This window comes from Xenopus laevis, chromosome 4L (genome assembly GCF_017654675.1).
Source record: "Xenopus laevis strain J_2021 chromosome 4L, Xenopus_laevis_v10.1, whole genome shotgun sequence".
Taxonomy (NCBI): domain Eukaryota; kingdom Metazoa; phylum Chordata; class Amphibia; order Anura; family Pipidae; genus Xenopus; species Xenopus laevis.
The window spans coordinates 4888785-4904777 of record NC_054377.1 but is presented as its reverse complement, the minus strand read 5'-3'; the positions used below and the strand labels follow the sequence as shown (position 1 = coordinate 4904777).

Genomic DNA, 15993 nt, shown 5'->3' with positions numbered 1-15993 from the left:
TGTCTTGCTATAGCCATCCAATGAGAAAAGGGGGCGCGTCCCTGCGCATTTCGAAAAAAAACTCTTGCCGTCGGCAGAATTGAGCTTTCAGGGATCAGTAGGATTCAGCGAGAGGCTAACCAGGTCCAGTGGCCGCAAATGAAGTACAACTGCACCTCGAAGTCCTCTGTGGATGGAGTGATTGCCTGTGTTATTTGGACTATTTTCATATTTTGTTTGAAGAGATCAGAGTTGACCGTGAATAAGGTTCCAGAAACACCTGGTTTGAAGCTTTCTCCAGCTTTGGGGATTTACTGGAATTTTCTTGTTTGGCTTGTTATGGCCCAGGAGACAGTGGGCTGGTTATTATTAGCTTTGCAGGATATTGGGACAACCCAACAGCTTTCTGGGGCTCTCGCAGCCATAACAATTATGTTCTAATATCCAATTCTCGTTGTTGCGGAATATCTGGTCTTTCCTCCCCTTCACGGGTCTTTTCTAAGCTGTTACTTTGGGATGCCGTTTCCACACCAGAACGATTAATATCGAAAGCATATAAAGCAGAGGGAACAAGGGAGAGCCCAGAGCAGAGCTTTTGGAGTTGAGGAAATTGCCATTTGCCTTCGGACAAGATGTTAAAGGGATATTCAGAGAACGCCTGGCTCGCCTTTGCCCTGCTAGAGCTTTAAGAATCCCAATATTACCCCGTTATACCAAGCGAAACCAGGATTTGATCATTGCTGCTCTCGTGGGAAATGACAGAATCGTCAACTAAAGGAGACTTAACAAATGTGAACTCATGAAAACTTCTAATTCTCTAAGAAAAAAGGAAAAGCTGTGTGCCCAGAGTTTATGACGGACCAAGTTGAGATCCGTATCGTCTAAAGATATGCGTCCAGAGTTTTGCATATACCTCGTGCTACCCTACGTTCATAGTAGGCTGTTTTCCAAAGGTGAAAAGTGAAAGTGAGAAGGACCATTCACTTTTGGGTCCACCAATGAGCCTTACACATGTGATAAGCCACAATCCATAGATAGCTCCATGGAAGGATAGGAAGGTCCATAGAAATTGAGACTGTGGTATCTATACATGGAGAGATTGTTTGGAAGGAAGGTTGAAATTAAGCCATTCTTGACCATGTGTTGGCCACTTACTCAGCCTACGTAGGTATCATGTTTAGATTACTTTTGGTGTATTTCAGTATTATTACTCCTTACATTGCATGGCTGACATGGCACTACATGTTGGCTAGAAAGCTTGCTTTGATATCATTTCCATGGGTCCTTCTAATTCATAACTGGCAAACCAAAGGCACTGCTCTTCACTTAAACTCAACTGCGTGATTTATCTCTCCCAACATTCCTCAACAGCCCCGAACTGGACAGCAGTTCCTTTAGCCACTGTGTGTAGCATTACTTTGATAAAGTGTAGACCTTTGATGACCATGTCCTCCCTTTCTGCAGGGATTCAAGTTTGACTTTGCTCTGAACTGTGAATTTGTCCCGGTGGAGTTCGGGGACATACGGCAAGTGAAGACTAGTTTTAAAAAACTGATGCGAGCCTGTGTCCCCAGCAGCAACCCTACGGATTCCGAATCAACATTCCTGAAGGCCATGGGAGAATCGGAATGGTTTTTGCAGGTAGTCACCCTTATAACATTATTTGTTCCTCCCTTGGGGGAGATGGGCATGGGCCTTATTTAACTTGCCCTTATTTAATTCAGAGGAATGAATGTGATACTTTCCCTGCAGATTCACAGGATCATCCAGCTGTCCGTCATCATATCAGAGCTAATGGAAAGTGGCTCCTCTGTGATGATTTGCTTAGAGGACGGATGGGATATCACTACCCAGGTAACCATTAAACATAATATAACCAGAACTACATCCCTTGTAATAAAATGTGCAAAGTTAGGTCAAGTCACCCGTAGCAACAAATCAGTAGGAAGCATTTGTTGGTTGCTGTAGGTGCTTGACCTGGACAAACGTTGCCCAAGCCACCGCTTGCTGTCCCCAAGATACCACTCTGTTTTGAGCTTAGTAATATCTCCTTACTACCTTATGTTCCTCTAGTCTTTCCCTGCCTAAATAGCTCCCTCTATTCCTGCTTTGTAATCCCTTAATCCTGCCTTAATCCCTATCTCACCATCTTCTTGTCTACCTCTCCTGCAGCCTAATGAGATTACCCACTATCCTCCCAGCCCATATACCAGCTCTATTCCACCCAAGTGATATTACTTATAGTCTCTTCTCTCTCACTATCCTCACATATTCTCCTGTCTGCATCCCACTTCTGTTCCATCCTATTCATTCTACCCATTAACCCCTTCCATATTTAGCACTTTTTGGAAGGAGGCAGGAGAAATTCAGTCAGCCAGATTGTGCCATGTCTATACAGAGTCAGAAATGCCAAGCTCTTTCCATAAATCGCGATATCTAAGAGAAATTATGATGGGGGAGGAATGAATAAATAAGTTTTATGGAGGAACGTTCTTATGTGCTACAGGTTGTCTCTCTGGTGCAAATCCTGGGAGATCCTTTCTACAGGACTCTTGAAGGTTTCCGCATGTTGATTGAGAAGGAATGGTTGTCGTTTGGCCATAAATTCAGCCAGCGGAGTAATCTGTCACCCAGCAGCCAAGGAACCGGATTTGTACCAATTTTTCTGCAGTTTTTGGATTGTGTCCATCAGGTGAGCACCATAGTGATGACCCAAGTGTCCTTGGCTTTCATTGTTCAAGACACTTTAAGAATACAAAGGGTAAAACCAGGTAATTGAGCTAAACAGAAGCAGGTCCAGGTTAACATCTTGAGAGATGTTCCGGATCTGCTCTGGTCCTGACTGTATATCCGGAAGCTCTACTATAAAGTATGACGAGCTTCCGTTTCTTGCCAGAGATCTTCTTAGCTGTGTCCTTACCAAGTCTAGCAATGATTGTGGGTGAATGGAAGGCAAGACCCTAATAAATAAATCGTCGTAAACCCAAAATAATTCCAAGCAAAGCGAGGGCTTTGTAACAGATTAGATCTTAATCCCGGTACGTTCCTGCAATTGGAAAAATGCGTTCAGCCACAGCCCAGAGCGAAACAAAAACATAGTGTCCAATTTATTAATCCCATCAATCGCGACCCCTGAGGGCATGAGTGAAAACCAATGCCCGTGTTCCTTTCCGCTGCTGAGGGAAACACAGAAGGAGTTATTTCTAGAAAAAAAAAACAGCTTATAAAAACTTGTTTATGCCAAATTTCCCAGGTGTCAGCTGAATTATTAGCTCCAAACTATTTTGTTTTAGGAGACAAACATCTGGGGCACAATAGCCTAATGATGTAATGGCCAAAAATATGTACCTTTTCTTGGTAAAGTTTACCCAGAATCTTTCCATTGAGAATTAAAAGGGCAGCTGGATAAAGTGAGTGGGATAGGGTCTAATATGATTTAATTGGTTCGGACCTCGTTAAAATCAATATTTAAAGGAGCCATTCACCTTAAAATGGATTTTATGTATGGTGTAGATTTAGCTTCATTGTGCCTAGGCTTCGTCACTACCCTCTAGAACTGTGATCCCCAACCAGTGTCTCTTGGGCAACATGTTGGTCACCAACCCCTTGAATGTTGCCCCCAGTTGGCTCAAAGCAGGTGCTTATTTTTGAAATATCAAGGCTAGAGGCAAGTTTTGGTTGCCTCCAAACAGAAGCTCCTGTAGTGTGCCAGTGTACATAGGGGCTATCAAATAGCCAATCACAGCCCTTATTTGGCATCGTCAGGAACTTTTTCATGCCTGTGTTGCTCCCCCAACTCTTTTTACGGTAGAAAAAACGTCGGGGACCCCTGTTCTAGAATATAGCCATACGGAGCAGACTGGATATGTTAAAGCTTATGGCACTAGGCCATTTTTGATCACCACCTTCTTCTCGGAAAAACTAAGGAGATCACCCCAGACAGCCCCGTCTATAGGAAATGAATAGGAACTGTGCCGTCTAGGGCTGCTGTCATGTCCAGACTAGCTGGCCTTGTTTTGAATGGTTCTAAACATTTATCGTTTGGCTGACCCCATGATGTTATTACAAGTGTGTTTAAATATATACAGACCCTATAACCCTTGGCTGCAAATCTCGCTGCCTTGCATTCATTCTTTGTTAGAGGGTCTTGTTGACTGTGTCCAACTTGACATTATATCATGTCATCGCCTTGTATCGACCTGACCATAAGAGCATCTCCATCACTCATGGCATGTTGGAATCTCCCGCTTCTTTTTCTCTTTCTAGATACATAATCAGTACCCAACAGAGTTTGAGTTCAATCGATACTATCTGAAGTTCCTAGCATACCATCACGTCTCCAACCGCTTCAAGACCTTTCTGCTGGACTCCGACTACGAGAGATTGGAGCATGGTATGTGACAGCGCTCGCCTGCAGCTCGTTATATTGTGAAGGCAATCAATTTCTACATGACTCTCTGCATAATTGCAAGTCATGTTTGGGAAAGTCAAGGTTGATGAACTCCACAGCTATGAGGAGCATGTACTAGAATGATTGATATTCTGAGGGAACCCAGTGTTCCAGAAATTACATTATAAGCTCATGATTGACTTGACATTAAGCAAACACCAGAGTGCTGATGTTTTGTGGGATATTAGTAAAGACAGAAAAGCTTTTTGGAAGTGATGATCGCACGGAATTCAAGTGCACTTTATCATCCAGCAGTTTATATGAAGGATCTGCAGTTATATAAAAGAAAACACAGCCTTATATCAGTAGTCATGATTATATGGCATTTCCTAGTCAGTTGAGTGTGTATATGTATAAACTATATGGCCAAAAGTGTCACCTGCCTGTCCAAAATCTCCTTCCCAATCCAAGGGGTTTAATATGAAGTTGCCCCTCCCTTTGCTGCTATAACAACCTCTACTCTTTTGGGAAGGTTCCCACTAGATGTTGAAACATTAAGTGGTTATACACGATAAGATCCGCTCGTTTGGCAAGGTCGCCAAATGATTGGATTTTAACTTGATATGCCCACCAAAGGCAGGGTGATATCGGGGCAATCCGATCGTTCGGCCCTCAGGCCGAACATTCGAATTAGAACGAAAGAAATGGGCGCCAACTAGACTAGGACCACATTAACTAGCCAATGCGGTCATCGATCGACAAAAAATATCAAACCTGCCCAATCTATAGCTGCCTGATTTTGGGCCTGATATTGATCGTGGAGACCCGTCGGAATGCCCCCTACACGGGCAGATAAACTGGTCTAAAGGGCCGATATCGGCTTTAATCACCTTTACTGGGAGTTGTTTCCATTCAGCCACAAGAGCGGTTGGTCACTGATGTTGGGGATCAGGCCCACAGTTGGGGTTCCAGTTCATCCCACAGGGGTCCAGTTGGGTTGAGCTTGGGTCAGGGCTCTAAGCAGTTTTTTTCCCATTTCAGCAAACCCATTCTGCTGAAACAGGAAAGGGCCTTCCCCAAACTGTTCCACAAAGTAGGAAGCATAGAGTGTCATGAATAGCATTGCCATTGTACCCCGTAGTCTTGCTTTCAGATGAACCAGGGGTCCTAGAACAACTGAAAAACAGCCCAAGACACCTATAAAAGTTATATTTGACATTAGGCATTCAGGAAGGTACCATTCTCCTGCCATATGCTAAACCCCTACACTCACCTCTCCCGTTGACACATTGTTCACGGCAAGGTTATGCTTATGTTCTGCTTTCAGCTTTTCAGTTTGATCAGAATCATATTTGGTGGTACTACTCATTTGTCCCCATAAAGCCATACTGCAGTTACTCCAAGACTATCCTACACCATCAGTAGCTGTCTTAATAAACCTGCCCCACAGATCCATTAGCTACCTTCTAAGTTCTTCAAAGTCCCTTCTCTCAGACCTTTCCACAATTAACACTACTGACTAAATCTTGTCTTGCTGTCCACTTATGACAGGAACATTGTTTGAAGACAAAGGTGATAAACACTCACGGAGAGGCATTTGTATCTGGGAGTACATCGAGAGGATACACAAGAAAAAAACAGTTTTCTTCAATTATTTGTTTGCTCCAACTGAATTAGAGGTAAGGCTTCTTTCTTGGACACTTCTTGGTGTTGGAAAAATATCTTTCAAGTCCTTAAGTAACGTTGACTTCTCAACCAGGCGCTGAAGCCAAGTGCCAACATCTCAACCCTGAGAAAATGGGAATACTACATGGAGGAGACCTTGGCGTCAGGGCCTTCCTATGACTGGATCATAACCCCTTCCAGATTCAACACTTCAGATGAGACAGACTCAGGAGAAGAGGCCCAGCAGCAAGGGAAGAGGAAAATTGTTTGGCCATGCTATGACGATGTCCAAAAAGTACAGCCTGATGCCATCACTCACCTTATGAATGTAAGTCACTGAACTCCTTGTTATGGTAATGTAGTCACCAAAAGACTTAGGAATACAGGAAAAAAGTTGTTGAGCTTTGGCTTTGCCCCAAAAACGCCATTACTTAGAGGACGATAAATCCCAAACCCATCTTCTCATTATGGTTAGACTTTGCACTTAATCAAGTTACATTACCATTCTTTCTATGTGATGAAGATTAGTCCCCAAAATACGTACAGCAGGCACCGTTTGTATTAACGTTTCACATCTCGAGGATCTGTGGTAGAACCTGTGTCCTCCGGGGGTTTTACTACTGCTGTGAATAGTAACAAATACAAGCCTCTAAGAGATTTAACGAGTTGTTGGAATTGTATGGTTGACAGAGTTTAGTAGCTGGCACACACACACACACAAATTGTTGACCACAAAGGGAAAAAAAATACAGATTTGTAATTATTTGAAATGTGTAGCTTTCATGCTGTGTCAAAATAACAAGTCCTAGGAGGGAAGTGAAATTTTCTGATTTTTATGGAAAACCCTGTAAATTGAAGCTCGCCCGCTGAGTTCCTAAAGCAGAGCCAGGTATTTGATTAGATCATAGCCAGTGATTTATTCCACTGTTGTTCTAGCTCTGGGTTTTTGATCTGCAAATATAATGACAACTTGGTGAGAATTCCAATACAACATTCTTATTTGACCACAAATACTTGAAGTAAAGTTGGACCGCTCTGTCAGGGTCACTAGGCCTTTTGGGTTTGAAGTCAGGATCAAGAAGAAGAAGCTAGACTCGGGAGAAAAGACCAAAAAGACCTCTTAGTCAAGTCACAGTTGGGCTGGCATGGAATAGACAGGTCAGAAAGAGTCAAATGGGTCAAGAACTTGGCCAGAAGGACCTATAATCAGACATTAAAACCAGATCTTTCAGCACCCGTTTCAGTGCTCAGAAGCCACATGCCAGTGTGTTGGTGTCATGTTACAATTCAATGACCATGGGTGCAGCCATTTTGGATCAAGAGCACTCTGTGTGTCATTCTCCTGTGCTCCATTTCCTCCAGCTCTGGATCCAGAATGGCTGCCTCCATGGTCATTAAATTGTTCATTAAATGACCTAGTGTCTAGAGCAGTGTTCCCCAACCAGTGGCTCGTGAGTAACATGTTGCTCTCTGATCCATTGGATGTTGCTCCCAGTGGCCTCAAAGCAGGTTCTTATTCTTGAATCCCTGACTTGAAGGCACCAGTTGAACTGCCAGAGTCTCCTGTAGGCTTCCAGTCCACATAGAGGCTGCCAAATAGCCATTCACAGCCCATATTTGCCCCCCCCCCCCAGGAATTCTTTGCATGCTTGTGTTGTTCCCCAACTTTTTTTACATTTGAATGTAGCTCACTGGTAAAAATAAAAAAAATAAAAAAAAAAAGGTTGGGGATCCCTGATGTAGATCCCTCCAGGGTTGTCCTACATGGGAGGTCCTGAAGGTATATGTAAGTGTGATTTGGCGAGATTGGGTTTGCTCTCCTAGATACACCTGGAAGCCCAGCTTGAAGGTTAATCTTGGAACTTTGTCTGAATGACTGATTGACAAATGTGTGACCTTGTTATGAAACTGTGGGTTCCTCCAAGATAGACTTCAACAGCTAAAGTCCAACAATCACTGCTCTGGATGACGTCCACCGGTGTAGCAAAGCATTTTAGATCAACCTATATGAAACCACACATAACACTTTGATGCTTAATGGAGTCAACACTGCCAAATCAAAGCTCCAGCTAGCAGCGGGGAATCTGCAGACTGTATATTGCTTACAAGACAGTAAATCTAGGTTACCAGGAATGCAAGATCCATGTTCTACAGATATTTGGCCCCATTAGCCACGATTTTAGTCACGATTTTCAGTCGTAATAAAACTCCAGCCTCGCGCCTCCACATGGCCACACAAAAAAAAACTTTGAATCATTTCACAGGTTTGTTATGATTATGTTTCAAATCCATCCACCATCATTTGCTTGATGCTTGTGGCCTCCAAGATAGTGTTTCATGATCCCAGGCCAGGAAATTCCTTTAGACGCAAGCCTAATAAATGACTCTGGGAGGGGGTCGAGTGCTGATTGATCCTATCCATGAACATGCACGCCTGCAAAGTTATTGTCTGATACAACAAATTGTAAAGCATTTTAAAGGGGAAGTAAAGGTCTGTGTTTAGTCAATGCTAACGGATCCTACACTAGTAGCCTGTAGCCATAGAGTTGCATCTCATCTTCATTTCTTCACCTTCCAAGGTGCCATGCACCAGCCAACATGGTGCACCGGGAGAGAACATTCTATTAATTTGAGTCTTTAAGGCCCAGACTTCCAATTTGATTCCCAATCTTCTGTCTTGCTGCACTCACTGTGTGTCTCTGCTCCATTTCTCTTTGTCAGGATGTTATTTGCTCCTCAGAAAAAAAGAATATTTAGATTACAACAGAAATTACAGATTCATTTAATATTCTGCCGTGTAACAATTCCTTTTCTCAGTTCATTATAAGAACCCGTCCAACTATTCTCATGAAAACACTAGAACAATAGGTCACGCAAAGGACATTCTATCGCTATGTTAGGAATAAATATTCATTCTAAGTGGCTTCTTTCATTGCTGTTTGGTGAAGACCAAAATGAATGTTACCGTTGGCTCCGGTTACTATCAGTGTCATCCCAGATCCATAAAAACTCCTGACCTTTTTACCCTGTTGCTGCACGGATCTTGTAATAAAATATGCTCCCAACACTGTGTCACGTTGCAGGAGATCGAGAGGTTGGAAATCAAGTTAAACCAGACCTCGGAGAGGTGGCAGCTTCTTTGGGAGAGGGCAAAAGTCAAGCTCAAGGAGAACGCCAAGAAAGAGAACGTGAGTACTTGTACCCAGAAGTATAACAGGGCTGCAGGTTGAGTTATACAGGGAACTCTGTATTAGAAGGGATAATGTGCCCCCTACTGTAAATGATAAGGATATTAGAAGTCACTGAGGGGTTGTTCTGTGACCATATAAAGGCACAAGGCTGCAGGCTGAGTTATACAGGGAACTCTGAGTATCACTCATGTATTATAAGGGATAATGTACCCCCTACTGTAAATGATAAGGATATTAGAAGTAACTGAGGGGTTGTTCTGTGACCATATAAAGGCACAAGGCTGCAGGCTGAGTTATACAGGGAACTCTGAGTATCACTCATGTATTATAAGGGATAATGTACCCCCTACTGTAAATGATAAGGATATTAGAAGTCACTGAGGGGTTGTTCTGTGACCATATAAAGGCACAAGGCTGCAGGCTGAGTTATACAGGGAACTCTGAGTATCACTCATGTATTATAAGGGATAATGTACCCCCTACTGTAAATGATAAGGATATTAGAAGTCACTGAGGGGTTGTTCTGTGACCATATAAAGGCACAAGGCTGCAGGCTGAGTTATACAGGGAACTCTGAGTATCACTCATGTATTATAAGGGATAATGTACCCCCTACTGTAAATGATAAGGATATTAGAAGTCACTGAGGGGTTGTTCTGTGACCATATAAAGACACAAGGCTGCAGGCTGAGTTATACAGGGAACTCTGAGTATCACTCGTGTATTATAAGGGATTATGTACCCCCTACTGTAAATGATAAGGTTATATCTTTAATACAAGATGGCTAACATGATCATTGTGAAGATTCTCAGTCGTCCAGGTCTTGGTATATCTGTAGAAATAAGTCAAATCAACTGGACTCGCTGTGTTTTTCTTGGACGTTTCCCCAGTCGGAATCTGAATTGAGAAAGCCAGTTGGATGAATGGTGAAACGTCCAAGAAAAACACAGCAAGTCCAGTTGATTTGACTTATTTCTACAGATATACCGTGGTCATTGTGTAAAAAAAAAGAGCTGGTTGCCAGTACCCAACTTAGTTGTGTAGACTTGTTCTTTTTATAGGTTTGTTTGACATGACCTTCCATCTTCTTGTTGACTTTCAGAACAATCCAGCAAGCCTCGTCTCAGCCAATTTACAGTCCTATCAGAAGAGGTCGATGGTGCATCTTCCCGACAGCGGGCTGGGAGACGAACAGAACCTCAACGCGTCTCCTTCCAATGGAGTCGACAGAAGAACTGCAACACTGTACAATCACTTTACCTCAAAGAACGAGGAGAACAGGTATTGCACTAAGGATTGTGAAGGTCTAAGAGCTTCAATATGAATCTAGTGCAGTCAAGGTTCATTAATTGTCCAATTTACCATTGTATTAAGTGATTCCTGAGATGACCCAGTTATGGTGCTTTTGCAGGTCGTATGAAGGCATACTCTACAAAAGAGGAGCTTTGCTAAAGGGCTGGAAGCCTCGTTGGTTTGTACTTGATATAACGAAGCATCAGGTAAGCAAAGCCTTACAGAACCATCTACTGAACGGTTGTATTGTATTATGAGGGTCTTCAAAATTGGTGCCAGAGCAACTTCACCATCACCGTGTTGTTCAAGGCTTTCAATAAATTGACCACATGATATTCCAGTTGAGAACATACGTTCCTTTATCCCCCATCAAACAGCCCCCTCTAGACATACCATTGGTGCACCTTTATTCGCTAGTTGTTCTGAGCTCAGACATGCCCAACCTGATTGACACCCTTGTCTGCTCCCATTGGGTGGTACAATTATTAGGGATCCTATTGCTTGTTCGATAAACAAGGCATGCCATAGCAACCAATCAGCATTTAACTTTAGCTGAATTAGTGGTTACAATTAAGAGATGGCAATGGGATCCAATACCTACTGTGAATGCTCAGCCTGATTCTCTACTGAACCAGAGAACATGGAACCCAGCACACTTGTGTCCATCATGTCCCATTAATATTGAGGAGTCCAGGGTTTATGGTACAAGATGGCTGCCATGATCATTGTGAAGATATTGGGACATGATGGAAACCAAGCTGTCCATACACCCAATCTTGTCTCTTGGTTGGTTCATTTATAACTGAATCATGTTCTGCTATAGAACTTTAGGCCTATCAGAGCCAAACTACCCAAATGTGGGCCTAGTTGCCATTTCATACCCAGAATCCTTGGTTCTATGCAAATCCTTGGCTTAGTATTCATTCTTCACATTTTTCCTAAGCAGCTTTACCCTTTCATTAAAACTATATTGGTATATACAGCCGATTTCTCTGGCTCTGTTATATTGGGACGGGTACTGGATCTGGAATGTGCATTTAGCTGGGTGGGCAGGAGGTGCTCTATGTTTAACCTGTTGGAGAAAACCTTTTTTTTTTGGATTCTGCAATCTGCATTTCTCTTTCAGCTGAGATACTATGATTCAGGGGAAGATACAAGCTGTAAGGGGTATATTGATCTGGCTGATGTTGAAACAGTCGTCCCTGCAGCCCCTACTATAGGAGCCCCAAAACATGCCAATGAGAAAGCTTTCTTTGATGTGAGTACAATCATCTGTTACTAACTCGCTAAAGAGCCTTTCTTCTGAACAACATTCCAAGCTCCCCTGTCAACTATAGTTCCAGGGGTACCCAGGGTACAAATAAGCACTCACCCCAAATCTCCCCCTAACTGACCTTCAGACTGGGCCCCCTTAGCTCATAACAAGGTTACAGATATATAGAAACATTGGGGTAACAGTCACCCTGCTATAGTTCCAGGGGTACCCAGGGTACAAATAAACACTCACCCCAAATCTCCCCCTAACTGACCTTCAGACTGGGCCCCCTTAGCTCATAACAAGGTTACAGATATATAGAAACATTGGGGTAACAGTCACCCTGCTATAGTTCCAGGGGTACCCAGGGTACAAATAAGCACTCACCCCAAATCTCCCCCTAACTGACCTTCAGACTGGGCCCCCTTAGCTCATAACAAGGTTACAGATATATAGAAACATTGGGGTGTCACCCTGCTATAGTTCCAGGGGTACCCAGGGTACAAATAAACACTCACCCCAAATCTCCCCCTAACTGACCTTCAGACTGGGCCCCCTTAGCTCATAACAAGGTTACAGATATATAGAAACATTGGGGTGTCACCCTGCTATAGTTCCAGGGGTACCCAGGGTACAAATAAACACTCACCCCAAATCTCCCCCTAACTGACCTTCAATCAATCTCTGTCTCTCTCTCAGTCCTGTGCCATTTTCAGCAGTCACAGAGGGCAAAGACGGTCACGGTTTTGGGATTCTTGTATAATCTAAGAAAACAGAACAAAGGTGGAAAACTAAAATACTTTGAATGAATAATTGAAAACAGATAACAATGTGAAACAAACACATTCTTCCAAGATGTAGAAATGTTAGGGCTCCCTTCCAGATGCCATCTGGGACCCATCGCATTTAGAGGGAGGGGCCTGAATTCCAACCAGTGACATCACTGTGGAATGGCAAAGGGAAGAGCATGGAAATTTTCTGGGATCGGGATAATCCTGGCTACGATACCGGTCTCATGTATGCCATGTATCATTTAATGCTTCTTAATGCCAATTAAGATTTGAATTTGTCCTTTATGGAATCTGTTGTATGTGTATATTCGTGTTTGATGTACACTCTCGAACATTCATTGTATGTTTCCATCAGAGTGCTCTAGTCCCACCCACTGCTTGAGTCACTGACTCATGCCTCTCCCCCGTGTAAGCTGTCTTTAGAGTGTTCTAGTCCCACCCACTGCTTGAGTCACTGACTCATGCCTCTCCCCCGTGTAATCTGTCTTTAGAGTGCTCTAGTTCCACCCACTGCTTGAGTCACTGACTCATGCCTCTCCCCCGTGTAAGCTGTCTTTAGAGTGCTCTAGTTCCACCCACTGCTTGAGTCACTGACTCATGCCTCTCCCCCGTGTAAGCTGTCTTTAGAGTGTTCTAGTCCCACCCACTGCTTGAGTCACTGACTCATGCCTCTCCCCCGTGTAAGCTGTCTTTAGAGTGCTCTAGTTCCACTCACTGCTTGAGTCACTGACTTCATGCCCCTCCCCATTTAAGCTGCCATCAGAGTTTTTAGTCCCACCCACTGCTTGAGTCACCGACTCCCTATCCCTTCCCCTGTAATCTGCTTCCACAGAAGTAAATACTCCAGCCCAACTACCAAGAGCCACCCCAAATATACAAACAGAGAATCAGCATGGAATGAACACACAGCCATGAGTTACCCCTGTCTCTCTTGCAGGTAAAAACCAGTAAGCGGGTATATAACTTCTGTGCTCAGGATGCTCAAAGTGCCCAGCTGTGGATGGACAAGATACAGAACTGCATATCTGATGCCTAAAAAACAAGGAAAAGTCCAAGAGAAAAGATTGTGCTCATCATCGCCTTTGTGAGCTTAATACCCCATGAATTACAGTGTTATATGGTTTGTACTTACCCACCTGAAGGAATGGGGTATGAAGGAATCAGCCGAGCCGAGCTAAACAATTGTCTGTTTCACCGAGGCAGCACAGGGAAGCTTCATATATTGAGTATTATTGATGTAAAAGCACACGGTGGCAGAATCTGGAACCCTCCCGTTTTATTGCTAAGAGAGATGCAGCTCAATGGACCTGTGGCCAGTTTGGCTTTATTGGGTTATGACTCCTTCAAGGTCATTTCAGGAAGGATAAATATATACGTCTTAAATAGTTTGTGTTTACATAACAAATTGAATTTCCCCACCCCCTCTGGATATCTGAATGAATTACCGCAGGTAGCCTGGGTCTAGCGTAAGTGCAGTGCGTTAAAATGGTTTTGACTTGCTTAGAACTGGGAGATTGCAATGGTGGAACTGCCTCTCTTCAAACTAAGGATGTGCCAAGTGCTCAGCTTAATGGATGGTGGAGAAGTTGGGCATCTGTTCCATTGCAGCTGCTTCTCATCTCAAAGTGTGGTGGAGAATGCAGATAGCTGGCATTTGGTTGAGAATGAGGACAGGCGGTATTTGGTGTAGAATGAGGACCGCTGGCAGTTGGTGGAGAATGCGGACTGCCAGCAGTTGGTGGAGAATGCGGACAGCCAGCAGTTGGTGGAGAATGCGGACTGCCAGCAGTTGGTGGAGAATGCGGACAGCCAGCATTTGGTGAAGAATGAGGACAACCAGCAGTTGGTGGAGAATGCGGACAGCCAGCATTTGGTGAAGAATGAGGACAACCAGCAGTTGGTGGAGAATGCGGACAGCCAGCAGTTGGTGGAGAATGCGGACAGCCAGCATTTGGTGGAGAATGCGGACTGCCAGCAGTTGGTGGAGAATGCGGACAGCCAGCATTTGGTGGAGTATGAGGACATCCAGTTCAGCCGACCTCTCAGCTTTCCGTATGGTGGAGTAATGTGGACGTCCATTCCCGTGCAACTGCCCTTTCTAGGCAACCATTGCACGTGCTTCCTCCTCAGTGTAAATAACGTATAACTGCACTACCCCTTATAGCAAGCACTTGCACTTATTCCGATGAACGTCACCCAGAAGGTAAAATATGGCGTCCGACACGTGACCATGTTCAGGAATTTGCAAAAAAATAAATCCACTATGTGCATAGTCTGTTTCCAATGTGAAGTGATTTGATAACTTTAAAAAAAGGAAGAAAAAAAAGCACCGTACATATTTCATTCTTTTTCATTTTCTTATTCAAAAAAGCACTGGGGATGCTCACGTCCTCCAAAAAACAGATGGCGTCCATAATCCCCCCCAAAAAAGGGCGTGTCTTTGCCACAACCACTTCTGATATTCTTGACTGGAGTATTTAGCTAGCGCTTTGGATTTTCAATACGGTTACCTTATATTTCAAGGTTTGTACTGTATATAAATAATTTTGTATTTTCGGATGTTTCGGATTAAACTTAATTTAATATAAACGTGATCAGGGGTTAAATTAACCAAACTGACCTTGTTACATATTATCACTTTTCCTTAAAGCCACTGTTTTTTTTTTGGTTTTTTTTTGTTCTCCAAAAAGTGCCGAAAACTTGAAATAATTTTCCCTATTGGACCAAGAGTTTTGGGGTTTTTTTGTATTTTTATTTTAAAATGTCCTCCACCGTGAAATTTTGTAACCCATTAAAAAACAGGCCCCCTTTTTTTTGCACATTTGTATTTTTCTTTGTATATGAAGTACCTTTTTATGTACTTTGTAATATACAGATCCCATGGCTTATTAGTTCACCCATGGGGGGAAAATCCGCAATGGTTTCTTTTTTAACTCGTTTTAACAGTTTTATGTATTTGTTAATGATGTGTCTGCTAACCATCTTGTAATAAATCTACCACTGAGAGAAGTGCTGTAAATAAATATACAGTCTACATGGAACAACTCACGGTTCTAGAATGATTATTTCACACAAAATAGCAAGATTTAAAGGGGATGTCTATTCAAAAATAAAGTTTTGCCAAATGACGGAAAATTGAATTCTAGGCAACTTCCCAATATACAGTCATTAAAAATATTCAGTGGTTTTAAAGTTATGTTTAAATGTAGATCATATTGAAAGCAGCAGCTGTCTCTCCATTACTGTTCTCTGCCCTGGCCGCTTTGATATTTGAAACATTGTAACAGAGTCAGCTGATTAACAGACCTGCAAGGCTGACCTCTGCAACATTGTTTCAAGAAACCAGGAAGGAACAGGCAGACACTGCTTTTTCAGTAACAATTTCTTACAAATAACACCGAAGCCACTGAAAATGTGTAATGAAAGTA

General features: G+C 43.0%; 1 protein-coding gene across 1 annotated transcript in view; it reads left to right on the top strand.

Annotated features, from left to right (window-relative positions):
* The window catches only part of sbf2.L (SET binding factor 2 L homeolog), a 176514-nt gene extending 160908 nt beyond the window's left edge, over positions 1 to 15606 (top strand). Inside the window, 11 exon segments of the mRNA NM_001091038.1 lie at positions 1444 to 1620; positions 1732 to 1833; positions 2486 to 2671; positions 4246 to 4372; positions 5921 to 6048; positions 6129 to 6362; positions 9118 to 9222; positions 10329 to 10507; positions 10638 to 10725; positions 11646 to 11777; positions 13503 to 15606. Of these exon segments, the coding sequence (NP_001084507.1) occupies positions 1444 to 1620; positions 1732 to 1833; positions 2486 to 2671; positions 4246 to 4372; positions 5921 to 6048; positions 6129 to 6362; positions 9118 to 9222; positions 10329 to 10507; positions 10638 to 10725; positions 11646 to 11777; positions 13503 to 13601 (1557 nt within the window). The 3' untranslated portion in view covers positions 13602 to 15606.
* The last annotated feature ends 387 nt before the right edge of the window (positions 15607 to 15993 follow it).